Consider the following 22,220-nt stretch of genomic DNA (forward strand, 5'->3'; position numbering starts at 1 on the left):
GTATACTGTTTCGCTCATTATAGTCATTTATGCAGGGCTCCAGACTAACTTTTTTTTCACAACCGTCTCAGAACCATCCCAGAACTTTCTGTCAGCTGCCCCAACAGAAAATCATCTGCACACATCTGTCTTCGATTGTTTCTCAAAAAATTAGTTTTTCGATTATAATCCATTTTTCTTACCCCTTAGTAAAAATTAAACTACAGATGTCCAAGAAATGGTTAAAAACTATGTTTACCTGTTAAAAAAATAAATAAAATTGGTGTTTGGTGTTCAGGCGCTTTGGGTTGAGTCGACTCATTAAATGAATCAATGATTCAAAATATTGTTTACAAGCCCATGCGATCCTATCATGCGGTGATCTCGTGTACACACAGCCATGGAATTACTCACACACTGGTCTGTGGGAAGCGTCGGTAACCAAAGTAAGACAGATAAATACTTCAGAAATTAGTAACATTTTCGGTTATTTTAGATTAAAAAGATGAAATGTCTGTATGCAAAATCATGATTACTCCATGTTGAAAATTGCATTAAAACTGAAATTCAAATTAACTGTATTAATCGTGAAAATCGCCCAGCACTACGTCACAGTTTATACATATAGCTGCCCCTCTCTTCTGGTTTTGAATGCTCTTTTGTGAGTTAACATACACTCACTAACAGTGGAACAAATGGAGAATTAATTAATTTCCTAATCTAGTATACACTAATGTGATCAACCAGTTTATTTTAAATGTACATGTTTTATCTTTCTTTAAATGTTTAAATTTGTTCGCCTGCTGGCATGTAGAAGTCTATTTGCTTGCCGTAAGATTAGTTCTGCACATAGACAAATGCACATTTATATATGTTCGTGAGGCTGATCTAAAAACGTGATTTGATGAAAAAGCTGAAACCCTGTTCACCTGTAGGTGGAGTCTGAGAATTATTAACGCCAATTCTCAAAGCAGTATTTTGAGAGAATGAACAGTTCTTCAGTCAAGAAGTATAATTCATGCTTTGGGCCACCACTAAAGCAAATGTTCTTCATGTAGGACAAGCAGTTTCTGGAGAAGCTGAGATATACAGGAGCATATGAAAAGTGCAGTCAAGCATGTCAACTGTAGTCGGTGGAGTAATATAACAGGATTTTACACAAATATGACCTTGGTTACATAAACTTTTGTAGTTCTAATGAGAATTTTCCTTTCCGTTTCATTGTTAGGGTGGAGGGGTAGGGGGAAGGGATAGGGCTTGTTAGCCCTTTATACAGAGATTTTTTTTAAAGGCACACTTCAAGCCAAGGGTTGGCAGCACAAGTAACCAAAGAAACCGGCAAATGTAAATAGATTCCTTGTTAAAAGTGATTGGCACTATATTATCGTAGTTTAAAGTGTAGTTTTAATGTTTTATGACCGAATTCTTCATAACAAGCAAAAGAATATTTCTAGTAGTTTGTCTCAGTAGTTAGCTAGCTAGCTAGCTGCCCTAAGATTATCTAGTTAACCAGCAGCTAGCTAGGCTGCTGAACTTTAGGACTCCTGATGATTTATTAAGTAAGAGTTGAGCCAAGGGGTAAAATGGGACTGGGCCTTGGTAGTTTATACAGACAAAAAAAGTCTCAACAAGCTCTGCATGATATAATACGATTTCAATCAGTATCAGAACAAAACCACTGCAAATAAACACATGTATCTATTCTCAGAACTCCGGCGACGAGCCCCACTATGGGGAAAGGAGGTGCCACCAGGGGACAGGGACAGCGGAGGGTGCCAGAGCAACACACACTGCTGCTGACAACCCCAACCTGAACCTGCACACAGATTGAGAATGATACAGCAAAATTCTGAACTTTCCACCCTTGTGAAAATGCTTGAACTGTGAGGCCTTTATGTTATTTGCTTCCAGATTTGTATCTATTGTTTATGTATACCATTGACAGTACATATAAACTGGACCCAGCAATTCCAGCAGTTTTCATGGGGTCAAGTGAGGCCAAACATGTAATTTGCTAATTGGCTTTTCAATAGGTATTAACCTGTGCAGGTGCCAGAACGACATAGATCTCCAGAATGCCGTTCAAACAATCTTACTTTTGATAGAAGATGCACACAACAATTTACTTAGTGTTTGACATAAATACACGGTCTTATCTAACCACAGTGGCATCAATCAGTTTTCAACAATAAGTGGTTAATCCAGCTCAGAAAAAGTAAGCATTGCCAGTTAGCCATTAGCTAGCACTGATCAGCTAATGCGTCCTCTGACCAGATCATGCTATTAAAAGAACACCCACTTTTGTTATTTTATTTGGCAGTGTGCCTTTTAATCAAGTGTGTTCTATGCTTTGTGGCAGCATTACCATAAGCCGCTAACCAATATTTCCCCATTCAGAGGTGAGTATTATTGGCCTGTAGCCTGCTGCTAACCCCGGCTAGCACTGCTGGTGAAGCATTAGCATTACCCGCTAACCGCACTAGCTCTTTCGTTATTTAAATGTAAGCCGCTAGCTAATATTTCCCTGGCTTACCGGAACACTCAGGGTTTCTCAGTGTATCTCCATCGAGCCGCATTATCCACTAACCGCTAGAGGTTAATCGCTAATGCTAATTTCCTTACAGTGTTTCTTAAAATGTCTCTTATAATCCAGTGTACATTGTGTATGAAAATAGATGTTCATTAATAGTGCGCTTTAGAATACGGTGCACCTTATGGCACGTTATTTAGATACTTTACTTCACTATATTTTGATAAAAAATGGTAAATTCGAGACACACATCTCATGAGACAAGACAAGACACGTTGTTGGGTTCACAAGAACAAGATTTTTTTCCCCCTATGATCAGAGGAGAGTATTATCGGCCTGTAGTCTGCTCCTAACCCCGACTAGCACTGCTGGAGCGGTTAGCTGCTAATGCTAATGCTTCAGCCTTAGTACTGGAGAAATTCAGTAATCTAAGTTTACTGTAAATAAACAGAAGCTCTTTACTCACCCAAATAAACAATTTTCAGGAGAGAAATTTGTGTAGATTAACATTCAGTGCTCGTTTGAAAGAAAGTCTTTTTTTTTATTACAGTTTTGTTTACTTAGCTTAGCTTTACTTAACCTAGTTAGCAACTCCTCCCCAACCACCACCCAGGGGCGAGACCTGCTGAATTAGAAGTTGCTTATAGTGTCTGTTAAAATGCACCTTATAATCCAGTGCACCTTATGTATTAAAATAGACCAGAAAATAGACGTTCATTGATAGTGTACATAATAGTGCGAAAATATGGTCATTTCAATATCACAATTATTTTGTAACGTCTGATATTTAGAAATTTATTGTGATTTAAATTATGTTCTTATCGTCCAGCACAAGTGTTAATCATAAATTGCAATTTTCCTAATGACTTGTGTTTAAAAATTCAATGAAGAAATACCCATTACATATTGATTCTATCCACTGAAATAGACCTTTAATGCAGTTTAGGTGTGTCGGACATGTTCAGCAATATCTATGTCTCAACCCCACACACACTCTTAGCTGTCAATCTGGAGGGCGAGGACACACACACACAGAGAAGTTCTAGGCTGCTTTCTGTCTCATTTCTGATAATGACTCTCTCTCTTTAGCATCCTCTTTTTGCAGGGTTTAATTACACAGCCTGTAAAAGACTCCATCTCACACAAGTTCCACACACGTTTCTCTGGACAGCGATATTTATTACGTTACGTAAGGGCTCAGGCTAAATTTAAAAACGAAACGACACAGCTGCGTAGCGTAGAACTGCAGCTCGTACGACTTTCACCCCCTCGTCTCTCTGAGACAGCGGCGCGAACCAAGCTGAGGATGAATAATAGAAAAGGTTCTTCATCTCCACAGAGTGCACGCAGCTCAATCTCAGCACTGCTGGAACAGGGGTAAAAGTGGGTGTAATTTTTAGGGGGGATGTGGGGGGTGTCAGTGCCTCTGCCAGGACAGGAAAGAGGTGCTAGTCACCAGCCAAGGACAAAAAAAAAAAAGACATCATTAGCATAGCCGCCATCTGCCCCACAGCTAAGCAGAGAAGTCAGCAGGAGTGCCGCAGGGCCGCACCCTGCGCCCTTCCCCATAAAGCACTGGAGCTCCTCTGGGACAACCTGTCTGCCTGCCTGCCTGGGTGAGCTGGTGGAGGCTCGCCGGCTAGCTGAAGAACTGGACCACAGATCCTCGTTTAGTTCCTTGTTCAGCTGCTAGATGGAGCTACAGAGCTGGCACACTCCTCACTCAGCTACGCTTGGTCTGGCTCAGTTCAGTTTTTTTTTATGTTTATGACTTAAACTCATTTGTAGAATGTGTAAAATTAACACAAAGATTTTAACACCACCAACTGGATACCCCTCTCTAGTGTGCAGCGAGTAGCTATCAGCAAAGCAACACAGCAGAGCTTACAAACGAGTCCACCCACACAAACCTACAAACAGCACATACCATGTTACCAAGTTAGCGCCACCTTCGATCTGTATCAATGATCGTGCTGGCTGATCGAGTGAAAGACAATTGGCCCAAAAAACACTAATTAGTCCATCTTTAGGCAATACAATCGGTCAATACAGGGTTTACAGTATAAAATATAACATTTTAAGTGACATTTTTAAGAAAACTGTCATAGTACTAGGGGTGGGCGATATGGCCTTAAAATAATATCACAATATTTCATGGTATTTTGGCACACCCTTAACTGAGATATTAAAAAATACAAGACTTTTATCAGATTTGTAACCTAATGATCCAGAATGTCACGATACTAATAATACTAATATAATCTAATAATACTTATATAATATAATATATAATGGGAAATAAGTGTGAATTTTTGAATTGTACTACGTAATGTGATAAATAGGGGTGGGTGATATGGCACGATATTTCTGGGCATAATATCGTTCAAGATATTAAAAATTGTTGGCAGTATTTTTGAGTATGATATGATATGGCACACCCCTACATAGTACAAAAACATTAAAATGTTAAAAGGAGACAGACACAGATGCCTGAAGTTATTCTCGGCTATCCTCGGTTACTCAAACATGTCTTTAATTAAGATGTATATATTAAATGAAATAATATTTTTGGATGAATTTGAAGTTATATGTATTAGGTGTATTTATATTAGAGTTTTCTTAATACCTGAATAGTCTATACAAAATGAAAAAATAAAATAAAAAGGTCCCCAATTATTAGAAAACCCTCCCTCATTTGTTAAGTTGCCACGGGCAGTAAGTACAGATCCCTCCATCAGACGAAGTTTGCTGGCAAGCCCTGCTGTGTACTTTCCGAAATTCTCAGCAAAAATGACCAAACTGATCTAGTGGGCGGGGTTCTGGTGGTGGGTGAGTGGCAAGGTGGTTCTATGCACATTTTCTTATAGTGACATCAGAATAAGGGAGCGATCCAAATGGCTCACGATATACCCAAATTTTTCTTAGATGATACACAGAAAGAAGATGGATGGATTTTTTTTGCACATAGTGTGTCTATAGCGGCAGTTAGGCCCAAATGGAATTTACATCACGTATTGTTAAACATCATAATAATACTGCGATATCGATGTTTACTACACACCTTATTATATACATTCAAAAATCCACCAAGCTAGTAAAGCACTTGGACAATACTGTATTGCTCTTTCAAAACAAACAGAAATAGATTCCATTAAATTTCCATTTAAATTCCTAAAACGTTGATGATGCTTATGCCCATGTTCTAAATCCCTTTTCAAAGTTTTTTTTTTCCCTCACCCAGATGCTTAAAGCCTGCATAAGCATGATCAATATGGTGACTCCACACAATTCCCCAGTCTGCCTGAAGGTATGGTAGGGCAGCCATATAGTTAAACCCATCATTAGTCACCAACAAGCCTATATCCTGAACAGATAGCTTCGTGGAGAGAGATGAGGTCATTTCATCTACACAGAGATTCACTGCACCTCTGGTTATTCCTATAGCAAATGATTGCTCTTTAGTCTGAGACACAATGAAATTTTAGAGCTGCTACAGAAAGCCACTTCATGCTATTCCTCCAAATACAAAAATACTAATGGATGTATGAAATAAGGGATGTTTTCAAATAGTTATTATAGAGAAATAGTATAATTTTATATTCTGCAATGCCATAATACTTTTTTTGAGTAATACAAAACCACAGCATAGATTTGTATTAATTAATTTAATTAATTAATCTACATAATCACAATTTACTAATTTACTAACCCCTGTATCATGCTTAGTGTTGCACTGTCAGGTTCTTACTAATACACAGTACTACTTGTTGGAGGACAGTATCATGTGTTTGCTTTTAAAGTGTGCACCTGCTTTCAGCAAGGCAACAATCATGCATTTTTATGGCCATATTTTTAATATATTAATATTAATATTAAATCCATATTATAACAATTCTGTGAATTAAATAAACAAACAACACACTGATATATTTATAGTACTTTCTATTCTTCAAAGATTCCCGATAAATAACATTATCTGTTATTTAATGGGCCAAAAAGACCTTTACAAGTAAAAAACTAAAAATAACAGTCCATTTCAATAATATGAATCAAATACACCATGCAACATGTGTAAAAGTTCACAGTTCCAAATTAATTCGAATGCAGTATTAGTACACTTATTTAACAAAGTTATTTATGCTGTAAAATTGATATGCAGCTCAGGTCAAATATAAATTATTAAAAGGTGTAATCACTTATTTGAAGCAATAATTAAACAAGAAATTCCTGCCTTGAGCATTTTTCTTCAGGTTACACTTTTGTTCATTTAGATCAGCAAACTGTTTTGTAATGTAAATCCTTGTAATACAGATGTTCAATTTGACCACTGTCTAAAAACAAAACAATGCAGTGTATTTAGATGATACTGGAGCACTGCATGTAAAGGATTTCTTTAATGCTGATCTATGTGGATTCTAGGGGTGTGCCATATGGTATCGCAATAATAGTCAACATTTTTAAATATCATATTTAAATATAACTATATTATACCCTAAAATATCATGCCATATCACCCACCCCTAATCATCACATCAGGGTACTACCTTTTTGCTACTTTTAGCAAAAGAAAAATTTACACTGTTCTCATTTAACATCTACTAAAGACAGATTAAATCTGTCCAGTATCATTTATTTTACTTTAATCCTGGATAGATGGAGATATTTGAAGTGGATTTTAGTATCATGACATTCTCAATTACTGACTTCTGTAAAAAAAAATCTGATCAAATTATTGTATTTTTATTATATTATTGTATCTCAGTTAGGAGTGTGCCATATCATATCATATACAAGAATAGCATTTAACTTTCATTTTGTTGCAGTATTGTATTTATTAAATATTTTTTTGGAATTCAGTGTTTTGTCATATCGCCAAGAGTATCGTTATCTCAAAAACACCACAAAATATTGTGATATTATTTTAAGGCCATGTCGCCCATCCCTAGTGGATTCTATATTTTAATTTTGTTATGGCCCTTCAATTCCCGAACATGTGTAGACCTACATCCTTTAATTCCGTTAAGCCACAGAACCCTTCTAGACTACATTATTTGCAAAATAACTGTGAAAATTTCACAACCTGCCTCACAAAAGTGAGCCTGAAACATTTTTGCACATTCATTTTTAAAAAACTACGACTTGCAGGACAGAACATCAGTAGGCCGAGGGGTCACTGCTCGAATCAGCAAAGCCTGGCTAATCAATGCTGAGACACACCTAGGTTCATGAGGCTGGCCTAGGCTTTGTTCCGATATGGATGGGTTGAGCAGTTATCCTAGAAAATTGCTTAAACCTTTTGCTAGAACACCCAATCTTTGTTTTAAGGTCATTCACAGCCATGCGCATTTATCACTGCTGATGAGCTTCAGAAGTGACCTAAAAGGTGGATTCTAGTGAGGCCCAGCCTGGAATAATCAATTCTTTGTGTGATTCACACAAAGGGCAGAGCACACGAATACTTGCCCAGCCCACGCCATCCAATACAACTGTCAAAACGTGTGGCCCACAGTCAACAGCGGTGGCACACTTTTGTTGTTTAGATCAGGGCACTGAATTGGCCTTTCGGAATCTGGAGATGGGTGTAGAAGCATCCACCACAGTAAACACCACCATTGACAGCTTTCTTGTGCATGGATCAGCAGGCAACCTGCTGACATAACGATCCCAAGTCCAAATGGATTTGTGGCATAATTTATTGTTCTTTTACGTATTTACATAAGTAAAAACTGTGAACAGGGAGGGTCTCAGAGGTGTCGTTTGAGGTTTGCATGATGGGGAGCTGGGACTAGGAACTGGTGCATGGGAAAATCTTAAAATCCTGAAAAAACAGGATTGAGAGAGTGTTTTGATGGAAGGTTACAGAAAAAAAACAAGAGCAGTCTGCTAAACGAGATAGATCATGTTGAAACATGGTTACCTTGACCAAAAATCTATCAAAAAACAATAAACCTTCTAAGCAGCAGGTGAATTACCTGTATTCATCATAATCTGTACCCATTCATCCATGGTGACTTGTTTGCATCTGTTTGCTGTAATTCTATGCTTTATGCAAATCTGATTATGCGCTTACATTATCGATTACTTATCTTCATTTTATGCCATTAATGAAAAATAATCATAAAAGCCTGGGACAATTGTAGCGTAATTAGACCTAAAATAAAACAAAAACACTTCCACCGTTGTCAAGGCATTATATGTTTCTTTTACGCAAAGAAGCGGGGAAACTGTACGATTCATCTACGAACAATCGATTAATCGTCGTTTTGCTAGCGATTACCTGCCTCTGCTAGTTAGGTTAGCAGGCGTGGAGAAGACATTATTAGCTAGCTGGGTTAGCTACACGGGCTAATCAGGGATGAACCAGAGAGGGATGCTGCTGGAGGACAATAAAACGGATTAAAAATCGAATAACCGGAGCATAAAATTACCTTCGTTTCTCGAACATCCTGCTTCGTCCCTTCAGGGTACCACTGCACCCGTACAAAGCCTCTCCCGAGAGGCCACGTCCGAGAGTCAGCCGCCCCGCTCTCAGTGTCTGAATTCCCGGGGATGCAGCCTCCTCCACCGCCGCCGCCGCCGCCTCCTCCTCCTCCTCCACCACCTCCACCGCCGCCGCCGCCGCCGCCACCTCCTCCAGCACCGCTACCTCCACCGCCGCCTCCAACACCTCCGCCGCCACCACCGCCTCCTCTCCCGCCGCCATCCTCCACATCCGAGTCGGACTCCTCGAAGTCCTCCTCCCCGTGAATCATCCGCACCAGGCCGAAGCGCAGAGAGCCGCGGTGTCGACCCGAGACCAAGTCGTGTGAGAACAGGAGCCGCTGGGCGCCGCCTGCGGACGGCGAGAGAGCCATGGAGGGAGGCTCCGAGCCCGGGCTGAGCGCCGGGGAGAGAGCCGGGGAGGTCTGCGGCGGGACTGCCGCCGTCGCTGCTGCTTCTGCTGGATCCGCCATCGCTGCTGTTAGTGAGACGGGCGGCGGAGAGACGAAGCGAAAAAGCGGAGCTGCGAGCAGCACGTGGTTAACGTGGCCACGCAAAAAGCGCTGCACGTCGCTGAACTCGAATAAGAGAGAATTCAGCAGCAGCCTGTGATTTCATTCACTTTATACACACCTAGAATTCAGTTCATAGTTATTACAATAATAGGAACGAATTACTGTAGAAGTGTGTATTACCGAGGTTCCTATTAATTTTCTTTTTGAAATAGAATCATTAATAGAATTATTTTATAATTATTGATATTATCATAGTAATACTATAATTCAGATTATCATTGTAATATTTAACCATAACTTTAACATTTATATTATTATTTAATTGTAATAGTAATTCGTATAATTAAGTAATAATAGTAATAATAGTGATCATTTATTTGTAGTTATTAATGTGAGAATTATAAGAAGAAGAAGAAAAAGAAGAAGCAGAACTATTATTATTATTATTACTACTATTGGTATTCTTTTTAAAACATAAATGAATCAATGTTATTGCAATATTTAAACTTACAATATGATTTATACATCTATTATTTAATATTAATGATAATAGAAGTAGTAAAAATAGTAGTGGTATTATTTATTTGAAGCTAATAATAATAATACTTTGCTATTATTATTTTTTATTATTGTTATTATTACTGGTAACTCTTATTATTTTTATCTTAATAATATGCATAAATGTTTTTTTAATCCATGTTAAAAATGTAAAAATGTGCACTGTTAGGAAAAGTTTTAATAACCAATTATTTATTTATATTTCTGTTTATTCAGAGCCAATAAGAAGCACACATCAGTCTCTTCTTTGTTTAAGCTTGAAGTTAAGAAATATTTTACACCTGGAATCATATTTTAATTTGTATTTGTATTTCACATGCCATACTGAACTTCTGTTGATTCTGCCTCTAACGCTTCCTGAGATGTAAAGTGAGGTTAGTTTATGTGACTTCACCTGTCTGATCTGTCTCACTCCTGCCTGCCTCATGCATCTTTCTGTAAAGTGACACAGCCCCCAGCATCATCATGCTCAGCTCTGACTCAGGCCTTCTGAGCAGCACAGGGACTGAAGTGTGGCCTGCTGCTCCACCCACAGGCCTACAGGCGTTACTGCACACGGCCAGGGTGACCTCATCCCGCCGCATGGTGTCAGTGTGTGAATGCAGATTGTTGGCAGGCAGGCTGGGTTAGAGGCTCATCACTGCTGGCATGATATTGTTCACTGGGCAGTGGGGAATGGGTAACAATAGGCGATCTAATACCCAACCGCCTTAATATATCTGTGTAATTAAATGATTAAGAAATCTATTGAAAAATAAACTTCTTTCTTAACATAAATTGTGCATCAACAGATAAAAAGACATACTACAGACACACCAGGTTTTTTATAAATTTTATTGGTTTGTTACATATATACACACACGCACACACATACACCAGTCAGCCATAACATTAAAACCACTCACATGTTCCAATAGCACCTGAGTTCCCAGTATGCAATGGTCAGCACACTAAGTAAGAACAACTGGTGAATCAGATCATGTAGACTCCACCTCAAAACTTACAGGACATAGAAAAGGATCTGCTGATAATGTCTTGGTGACAGATACCACAGAATACCTTTAAAGGCACTAGCTGCCATATTCAATGGTCATAATGTTTTGCCTCCTCAGTGTGCAGAGTAAGTCAAAAATCACAGGACACTCTTATTTCCAAAGCGTAATATGGCTTTTGAAATACTGGCCATGTTCCAGACATAGCCTGGGTTATTCAGATATGTAATTTTTGCTTTCATTACTTTTCCCTTTCGTTTCTGATTTAAAAAAGTGTCCTGCGACTTTTCTATACTATTTATATAAATATTCTTTAAAAAAGGCAACACAATGATCAATGATTCATAAAACCCCATTTCAATCAATTACCAATAAATCTTTCCACACACACTGCTGGCAGGTTCCACACAAACACAGGTTGACGGCAGTCATTCAGGTGAATTTCTTGAATTCGTCGTACAAAACCAGCACCAAGGCGCCTCCAACGCCCCTCAGAATGTTCGAGAAGGTTCCCTTGAAAAAGGCCTGCATGCCTTCTTCACGAGCAATCTTCCTCCAGCAGTCCACTGTGCCGGTGTAGAATGCATCCCCTGTATATTCCCAACAAAAAAAAGAAAATATAACAAGAATGAATAAAAAGTGAAGAAATAAAAAGTGAGTTTAAGTTGTTGTGTTGAAGAAGGAAAAAATGGGCAAAAGTAAGAATCTGAGAGACAAGAAATCTGTGACGGGTAGATGACTGGGTCAGATCATCTCCAAAACATTGGGAAGGTATTGTGGGGTGTAACTACCAAAAATGCTCAAAGGACAACCAGTAAACTGGTAACAAGGTCATCAAGGCCCCAACTCATAACTTAAAGGACAAAACGTGAAGGATCTGCTGCTTATGTCTGAAAGTGTCCAGATACTACAGAAGAACTTATGGCACATAACAAAATAGGTCATCTGCAATTTAATTTGTTGCTAGGTTTGTTATCAGTGTTGATCTTACCTCCTTTCAGTCCAGACTGCATCATCATACGGCGTCGGACCGTGTCAAAAGGGTAGGATATGATTCCAGCCACAGTGGTCACACTCTGAGCGATCATCCAGCTGAACATGAAGTGAATATTTTCTGGATCTGGCATCATACCTACAGACAGAAGTTGTGTTTAGTGCACATTCCAATGCTTTCCAAAATACACCCATTTTAACCTCGCTAACGAAACAGTCCAGCCCAAAGTATAAATTTCTGTCTGCTGTGTCTGTAGTATTTGGTTAATTACCCCAAACACCAATGTCAACATATTTCCTTTAACAGGAAAGAAAAATCAGAGAGTTGCTGAATTTAGTTAAATACAATGTATGTACATTTATGAAGACAGTCCGATCAGTGTTTTTTTTTCTAATATAAGCATGGCAACGTGTATTTTATTTAGAAAAAAATATCTTTTCTCCAGCCAAAATGCTCATGTGGGGCTCACAGGCGTAGAACATGATCTAGGTTGCAGCCCTCTATCGCTATAGCCCATCTTATTCTCACACAGGTCCCATCTAGGATCTGTGTGCAGTGTACAGCCCAGATAGGGCCCATGGTTAACCCCTTCTGAGCCCATCACTGACATTCATATGTGGGGCTCACATGGAATATTGTGTGGGTCATGTCATCTGGTCTATATGTGTGTGATCATGATTGAATATTCCACATTTGTATTTGTTTATTTGTACTGTACGGTTAGTGCTGGGCGGTATACCGGTTCATATGTTATACCGGAGGGGAAATTAAAACTGGTAAAGAAGCATACTGACACAGCTTGCTAACTAACGCTAGCCAGTTAGCATAACAAGCTAACACATTGGAGTAATTGTAGCTTAGCTCTGTGGAGTCAAACGCTCGTCTCACTCTGTCCTGCCTGGAGAAAAATGAGAACACCACTTTATCTGAGGAGCTCCTGCTGCTGTTCTTTGCATTATGAGTGTTTATGAGTAAAATAGAAAAACAACCGCAAACTGCAATATTTACTAAGAGGTGGATGGAACCATGCAATCGATTCACAGCTTGGAAAAAGTTCCTCTCGTCCCTCAGACGAGCCCAGAAACGGTCCGCGGTGCAAAATCAATTATTCAGAACAAGTGATAAACCTCTATAAAACTCTGGATACGAGGTGCAAAAAATTCTAAAGAGTCTGAGCTGTCCAAATGCTTCTGTTACAGGCTAGTCAATAAGGTGACCAGGAATATTAATTTCAATAGCTAATATTATATGGTTTTAATAAAATAACGATACACATATGCATCACACAGGTTCTACAGGACCATAACTGAGAACTAGTGATATAAATGTATACGTCTACCTAGGTATATGAAAGTATAGGTATATACTCACTTTTGACAGTATCATAGATACCGAAGTATCATAGATAGACATATACTCACTTTTGACAGTATCATAGATGCCGAAGTAGGCAGCTCTGTAGATGATGATGCCCTGCACTGACACACCGAAGCCCTTGTAGAGTCCCCCGAGTCCATCAGCTTTGAAGATCTTGACGAAGCAGTCCGACAACCCAGTGAACTCCCTCTCCACCTTCACCTTACCAATATCAGCAGCCAAGCGAGTGCGGGCGAAGTCCAGCGGGTAGACTACACACATAGAAGTTGCTCCTGCGGCGCCCCCTGCAGCCAGGTTACCCGCAAAATATCTCCAGAACTGGGTGTGCTGGTCCACTCCAGCCAGGAAGAACGTCTTGTACCTGTCCTTAAAGGCGAAGTTGAGGGCCTGAGTGGGGATGTATCGGATGACGTTGGCCAGGTTGCCTCTCCAGTAAGCGAGGAAGCCCTGCTCTTTGGGAATGCGGACGATGCAGTCGACGATGCCCTTGTACTGCTTATCAGCCGTGATGTGTTTGCTGGCATGCTGAACCTGTAAGAAGATTTGAGAAGAATATTTAAGATTATTGTGAAGATTGGAATGGATTTGGGGTAGATCTGTGGTGCAACTGTCTAAGCGTTGGCCTTGTTATCAGAAGGCTGCAGGTTTCCAGGAGTTGTAGAGAGCATAACTGGTCTCACTCTCTCTAAGTGGATATAGGATGACCCTCCCTCTCCCCCATCATTCAGTGCAATGCTAGCCAGCATAGTGTCATAATACAGAGTAAGCCTTTTAGAAGTGCAGCAAGGTGTCCAATTACAACACCTTAGCAGTAGTTTGAAAATTTTGATTGGCTGGCTATAAAAGAGTTTTTTTCCATATCGAAGAAAATGTAGAATGGTTGTTCAGCTAATGTGTGAGGAACAAGAGATAAAATACGACAGAAGAATAAGTGCAGGTCAGTATGGCTGAGGATTAGAGCTTGGGGACCTGCACAAACAGTTTGGTGGTGACTGTGGGGCAATTGAAACTCTAGGCATTGAGAATTAATAAAAAAAGAATAGTAAGAGAATGATAAAATGGCAAATAGATGAGTTCTTGTCAGAATAACTGTGAAATACAGTTCAGTCACCTGCACTCAAATAGTACATTAAATTTGTAAATAAAGACCATGAAGAACAATAAAAACAAGTAAAAAGAACTATAATATAAATTGTATAATAGCATAGCTTTGTAATGTGGAACCATGATAATAAATTTCACATTATGAAATAAAAAAAATCCTGTTATAAAAAATATAGATTTGATATGGTACTTGTACTCAATACATTTTATGTTTCTTTTTTCAATATATTAAATTCTGAGAAATTATGTCATGAGATAATTAAGTGTATTATGTATTTATTTCTCTTAATATTATATTCATTCTTTCTTTCATTCATTAATTCATTAATTCATTTATTATTCCAATAAGTTTTCCACCAATCTGCTTGATGTAAATAATAAATAAATATTAAATGAAACAGCTAAAAATACCTTAGGATGTCTGTTTATAGTATTCACAATATATCATATGTTATTAGTGAACAAAACAAGATAACGTAATAATACAACATGTGATCCGCCCTGCAACCAGCATCAGAGGCGATGAAGCGAGTCTGTGACCCCTGTGTGTAAGCGCCCATCCCACATCGCCAAGGCAACAAAAGCTGTTCCCCATGGAAGAAGCCTGAAGACTAACACCAGGAAGTCACCTGATCAGCTCACCCGCAGAGAGGAACGGTGTCTAATTCACTACATCTGGTGGAACACAATGTCCTACTAACAACCTTATACCGTAAAAGCTACAACAGGTGTCTGATGAGTAAATCTAAATCTAAATCCTAAAATAAACATGCAGCAAACAATTATATATGAAACTCAATTTAAAAATACCTAAACACTCGCTAAACGATGGTTTAAATAATGTAGTGTTACATCTTATAAAACTAAGTAGTAAGCAGACAGACAACTATATATGCAGGTCATCTAGTGGTCGTCCCATAGAAAAATTTATTTTGCTCAAATGTTGATCTTTGATGTCTCAGGAGACATATATTTAATTTTCAATTAGAGATAAACTTTTTTTGTGCAAAATTGTTTTTTGCACTATGGGGGCACTTAAAATTCTTTATTTTTCGCAAAAATCTTTAGTTCGCCTCATAATCCAGTGTGCCTTATGTATCAGTTCTACCAGTCAGGTTGTGAGGAGCAGTAAAGTCACTCTGCTGAACTGCAGCGTTATACAGGAGTTTCAGTTTAGTTCTCCAGCACTGAGGCAGCAGCATTAGCATTATCCGCTAACCACAGTGCTAGCTCTTTTGATATTCTGGGGCTAGTATATTGGACTGTAGTCTGCGTGTTTACAGTGTTGAAACAAGCTACGTGGGATGAACCGCTAGCTGATAGTGCCCTGGGTTATTTAGGGTTTCTCTGTTTAGCGATGTCAGGCAGCATTTACTAGCGCTAATGTAAGCTTACTGTAAATAAACTGAAGCACATTGCTCACCCACATAAACAGTTTCCAGAAGAGAAATCTGTGTAGATTAACATCCAGCACTCACACAGCCCTTCTTCCATTTAATACACAGTATGTTTAAGTTTAGTTTATGTAACCTTAAGGTTCAGAGTGAAAATGCTAACAGCTAAGTGCTCATATCTAGCAGTGAGCTGTCCATGGTTTGGTAATGACAGGACATGTTTTTGTCTTTTGATTTGGACACAGATACAATCATTATTATACAGCCTTTTCTGTGAGCAGGGGCCAGAATCAAATCATTTCTTGTGTTTCAGATCGGCCTACCGGGTTTATAGCTTCCACAATAAAAATACATTACAAACAACATAAACATTTATATAAGCATAAAAAATCTAGTTCCATATTTCTGTTACTAAAGGAAAACATGCACAGTTCATCTAAAGTATTCAAAAAGAAGGTGGACACAAGTTATTTTAATAAGCTACTTAATTATTGTATTGATAATCATTGTAATTTAATGTAAATTAATGAAATTTTAATGGAAGACGTTCATTTTCTAAGAAAGTACTGGATTTTAATGTTTATTTTGTGGTGCAAAGAAACAGAAATTCTGAACATTTTTGTCTACTACGTAAAAAAGGGGTCACAGGGTCATGCAGCTCCAACAAAAAATCTGCTTAGTCTCAGTGTTTACATGTTTATGTGTAACTAGGTGATCTAAACCTGTATTTTGGTTTCTGTTTACTGAAGTAAGCTGCTTCCCATCCCTTCCCATTCCCATCCCAGTCATCCCTTGCAGCTGATTTTCCAAAGAAAAGAGAAGGAAAACTACCTTGCAGTCATATATTTTAAAGGTGGACAAAACTTTGAGTGGATTTCTGGTGTCGGTTTATAATACATTTATATATAATAAATAACAATGGATCATGGACAATGTTTTACAATTGAACATTACAATAAATGCTAGTTAAAGGCCAGAATAAGAAAACCTTCAGAATGGTTTAGCCAGAGACTGGCTGTTTATTCCAGTACAGAATACCACACACCTTTCTGTCTTTATTTCAACCTATTTGTACTGTTGAAATTCTCCCATGATTTGGACAATAGCACTGAATTTTAGGGGTACTGAAGTGAACAGCTGGCTTCATAGCTGTTGTTGTTTAAACACGCTTTCTCTCAGTGCAAATGTAAAATAAATATATTTCTAAATATTTTTAATGTGTATGAAAATGACCAGTACACTTTAATTTTCTGAAACACATGTTGAATTTAAAAACTTGTTTTAAATGTATCTTACAGATATGCATGTTTGTATATTTAATTTCTGAGGGGTTACTAAAGTTGCCACCAATAAAACTGCAATTAGGCCCCAAGGAACATTTAGACACTCTAGATCTAATTTATCTTACAAAGATATGTCACATGGACAAAAACACTTTTAACACAGTTATTGTGGTGTTCCAGCCTGTGTGAAAGCAGATGTGAAATACAGAAGAATACTTCTTCTTTTTCTGCTTCTATTTACACGTGATAAATGCATGACAATGGGAATTACCCAGATCACTCCAAATTTCCATGTAAATAAAGATGTAAACAAAGTTATTATTCTGTTATAGGGTTATAGGGTGGGTTTGATTTGAAACACTCCAAATAGATTCAGACATCTGACCCTCTAAATGCTCCCTCACAGACAGCTATTACATTAAATGCCCAAGGAAACACTGCATGATGTCAGGATTACTGTTCAGAGAAAGTTTCAGTCTACAAATTGTAATATTTTAAAATTTAATATCAGAAAATTGTGCCTTTTGGCTCTTATAACTAAAAAAAAATACTTTTATTCTTTTGACTATTCATCTTATTTATAAGACTTCAGGCTATATAGACCATATTTTTCCAGCTTAATCACTTTTTTATTTCCTGTCATGTGTGTGAAGATGACAGGGTGGATAATGTTAGCAAATATTGCAGTTTAAAGAAAACATGGTTGACCTACACTTAAATTTTGAATTGTTTATGATGACCTTGTTCTCTTTTAAATATTATATATATATATGTATATATATATATATATACATATATATATATATATATATATATATATATATATGTATATATATATATATATATATATATATATATATATATATATATATATATATATATATATATGTATATATATATATATATATATATATATATATAAAATATTAAGGTAATTGAATATATATATATATATATATATATATATATATATATATATATATATATATTCAATTACCTTAATATTTTACAACATCAGTATGGACAGCTTAACCTTTACCTCAGCCATATATGAAGACAATATAATGAATATTAGGTAAAGTTATTTTAAAAATTGCTGAACGTTCAGCATGTTTTATCAGTCCTTTAAAAGTAAAATAGAACGTTGTAATGTTACTGATTTTAAAAATGACTTCCTAAATTGGGGAATATGGGTGTACATGGAATGTTTGGGTATGTTTAAATAGCTTGAATGTTCTATAAAAAATAGTCTTAATTAATTTTAAAAACCTTGTTTAATAAAAATGGCTAAGTGAATGTCTAAAATGTCTAAATCTTCCCAAAAATCTTGATATGTTTTTTATAAAAATATAAAATAATTGTCTAAAATGTATACAAAAAATTATATTTTTAATAAACATAGCAAATGAATGTCTAACATTTGTACAAAAAGTATGTTTTTTTATCTAAAAACATAGCAAATGAATTTCAAAAATGTCTAATTGTATGAAAAAGATTAATATTTTTATTAACATAGCAAATGTCTAAATTTGTACAATAAATGTTTTTAATAGAAAAAAATATATGTCTAAAATATCTACATTAATACAAAAATATCTTTAAAACTTGAAAATGTGTATTTAAAATGCACCTCCAGATAAAATGTACAAAAAGCACTTTAAAATGAAGGTTGACATTCCTTTATATTTGTAAATCTTGAATACTGTATTGTTACACAGTGCTTGGATGTAATTTAAATAAGCACAAAAAGCACATTATACTCATATTGATCCAGTGAAAGGATACATGCAAAAAAGTCATAGTAAAAATAGTCCCCAAACTTAAAGACGATAAGATTTGCCACTATAATAATCCGAGTTCCATATCAACCCAGAGCACAGGTGAGGGTTTAGATAGTAAATAAAAAGTCCATATTATTTATAGAGATGGAGACTCCCTGTTTCCTGTCACCGTCACTGTGATAATAAACCGATAATAAAACTCTCTCTCTGAAAGATTGTGAGTCTCACCTGCAGCAGCAGCTTCACGCGCTCGATAGGAGCCACAGCGGTCTCAGACACGGCGGCGGCGGCGCAGACCGCCACCAAGTCTTTGGCCAGAGAGACGGACATGATCCTCACTTCCCAAACTCAGCATCCTCGGCACCCCGCGCGCTCCTGCACACCTGAACACTCACAGGCCCCGCCCACCCCCCGCGCAGCACGCCGATTGGACAGCGGAGAGGAGTCGTTTCCGTCACCTGTAGCAACCTGTAGAAAACAGTGAAAACCGGGAGCACTTTAACCTATAGCAGCTTTAATTTAAATCACTGAAACTAGGCGTTCCTTTAGATTATTATAAAACAACCACGCGGGGTGTCTATATTTAGCAGGATTTAATGACCCCAGATAAACAGAAAGAAACTGTGGAGATACACGCAGGAGGGAAACCCTGTGATAATAACCCTGCAGTGACGGTAATTCGCCTAAAGAGGGGGCTCTAAGCGCGGTGCTGTTTCTCATTTATGAATTCTAATAATAATTCATACCTTAACCAAAAAACTTGAAATTTTATATGCATAATGAAAATATTTTGAAGAATACAAATAAATGTTTTTTTTTCAGTATTTTATATTTATATATATTCTAAAATAGAATATACAACTCTGAAAAAGAGATTTTACCAAGAGGAAGATGGACGATCACAAACCCTCAAACTAAGCAGAACTGCTTGAATTTTTGCACCAGGAGTGGCATAAAGTAATCCAAAAGTAGTGTGTAAGATTGGTGGAGGAGAACATGCCAAGATGCATGGAAATAAAGACTTAAAACAGGGTTATTCCATCAGATATTGATTACTGAACTCTTAAAACTTTATGTATACGAACATATTTTGTTTGCATTATTTGAGGTCTGAAAGCTCTGCATCTTTTTTGTTATTTCAGCAATTTCACATTTTCTGCAATTAAATAGTCTAAATGACCATTTCTTTTATTTGGAATTTGAAAAAAAAATGATCTCCAGTTTGTCAACAAATGTGTGAAATAAAATATTAAGACCAATGTCCCTTAAAGAAACATTGGAAGGGATTTGCATATTTCTCCCTCTTCAGTGAATAATATAATTAAACCATACAGGGAATCAAGACGAATTTCAGTGAATTGGAGCACGGTGGGTGCAGGCCAAAGCTGAACACCCTTCATCTCTGATACCTCAGACAGAATCAAGAATTGCCATCTAAGAAAAGCTGATAGAACTGGACATTGTGTTTTTCAAACCAAATACAAAAAGGACCACCCACTATTATCAGCAACAAGTCCAAATGCTAGCATCTCTGATTTTATGGGGTTGTGTCAGTAGTATGCTTCTGTGATTCAGAATTAATGCAGAAATGTTCTTAAAGCCACATGCTGTCTTCCAGATGACATTTGTTCAGAGGATGTGTATGCATTTATTAATACAGACAATGCAAAATTGTCAATGCAAACCACATGCTGCACACATTACAAAGGCGTGACTATAAAAGAAAAGAGTATGTATACTGGACTGGCCCATGTGCAGTCCTGAACTTTCCCCAAAAGAAAATGAAGTGTGAAGAATTTCGAAAAGAAAAATGTGACAGACAAGCCTGTAATGTTACGATGTGTTTTGGAGAAAAATGGGACAAAACAGCACCTGTAACATTACTCTATAGTATGTCTATATTGGCACATAAAGCCATTTGTTTACTACATATTAAAGGAGGCGTTAATTATTATTAATAACACACACCTCCATGGAATTAACGACGAAGTTTAACACAGAGTGACATCATTTTTACCTTTTAACCTCTTTACTGTTTTCTCACAGGCCAGACACACACACACACACACATTCACCTTTCACTCAGTTACACACACACTCCATCTATCTTTCTTTCTTTTTTCTTGTTCTGTTATTTTCTATATCTGTCTTTTATTTTATCCCTCCCACTCTCTCCCATCTTCTATCTTTTTGCTGCTCTCTTTTCTTTTCTGTCACTCTTTTCATTCTGTATATCCTTCATTTGTTCTCTCTTATACCTGTTCTTTCCTCTTTTTCCTTTCTCTCTCCTTCTATCCTACCTCTATTTTTCCTATCTCTCTCACACACATACAATCTCTCTCTCTTCCTATTCTCTCTCTCTTTCACTCATCAACTCTCTCTCCCTTTCTCTCTCTCTTTCTTTCTCTTTTTAGTCACACCAACTTCCTCACCTTTTCTATCTCTCCCTGTCACTCTCTGTCTTTTACGCACACCAATTATCTCTCTCTGTCTCTCTCTCTCTTTCTTTTTTTCTCTTTTTCAGTCACACCAACTTCCTCCCCTTTTCTATCTCACCCTGTCTCTCTGTCTTTAAGGCACACCAACTCTCTCTCTGTCTCTCTCTCTCTTTCTTTTACATAAACTCTCTCTCCCTGTCTCTCTCTGTCTTTTACGCACACCAACTCTCTCTCTCTCTGTATCTCTCTCTCTCTCTCTCTTTCTTTTACACAAACTCTCTCTCCCTGTCTCTCTCTGTCTTTTACGCACACCAACTCTCTCTCTCTCTGTATCTCTCTCTCTCTCTCTCTTTCTTTTACACAAACTCTCTCTCCCTGTCTCTCTCTGTCTTTTACGCACACCAACTCTCTCTCCCTGTATCTCTCTCTCTCTCTCTCTTTCTTTTACACAAACTCTCTCTCCCTGTCTCTCTCTGTCTTTTACGCACACCAACTCTCTCTCTCTGTCTCTCACTCTCTTTCTTTTACACAAATTCTCTCTCACTGTCTCTCTCTCTCTTTTACTCACACCAACTATTTATGTCTTGTCTCTCTCCCTTTCTCTCTCTCTCTGTCTCTCTCTCACTCTCTTTCTTTTACACAAACTTTCTCTCTCACTGTCTCTATCTCTTTTACTCACACCAACTATTTATGTCTTGTCTCCCTTCTCTCTCTCTCTCTCTCTCTCTCTCTCTCTCTCTCTCTCTCTCTCTCTCTCTCTCTCACTGTCTCTCTCTTTTACTCTCTCTCTCTCTC

At 37.5% G+C, this 22,220-nt stretch overlaps 2 protein-coding genes across 2 annotated transcripts in view; both read right to left on the reverse strand.

The window, feature by feature from the left end:
- The window catches only part of ube2o (ubiquitin-conjugating enzyme E2O), a 56,137-nt gene extending 46,608 nt beyond the window's left edge, over nt 1–9,529 (reverse strand). The window contains exon 1 of the mRNA XM_022675599.2: nt 8,938–9,529. Within this exon, the coding sequence (XP_022531320.2) occupies nt 8,938–9,462 (525 nt within the window). The 5' untranslated portion in view covers nt 9,463–9,529. The remainder of the gene's footprint in view (nt 1–8,937) is intronic.
- Nucleotides 9,530–10,883: 1,354 nt separating this feature from the next.
- Nucleotides 10,884–19,363, reverse strand: LOC103023085 (ADP/ATP translocase 2). The gene is made up of 4 exons (XM_007252142.4): nt 19,216–19,363; nt 13,470–13,956; nt 12,046–12,186; nt 10,884–11,644 (listed from the first exon to the last, which is right to left on the reverse strand). The coding sequence occupies exons 1-4, from the start codon at nt 19,315–19,317 to the stop codon at nt 11,487–11,489; spliced, it is 888 nt and encodes a 295-aa protein (XP_007252204.2). The 5' UTR covers nt 19,318–19,363; the 3' UTR covers nt 10,884–11,486.
- Nucleotides 19,364–22,220: the final 2,857 nt, after the last annotated feature.

This window comes from Astyanax mexicanus, chromosome 5 (genome assembly GCF_023375975.1).
Source record: "Astyanax mexicanus isolate ESR-SI-001 chromosome 5, AstMex3_surface, whole genome shotgun sequence".
Classification (NCBI taxonomy): Eukaryota; Metazoa; Chordata; class Actinopteri; order Characiformes; family Acestrorhamphidae; genus Astyanax; species Astyanax mexicanus.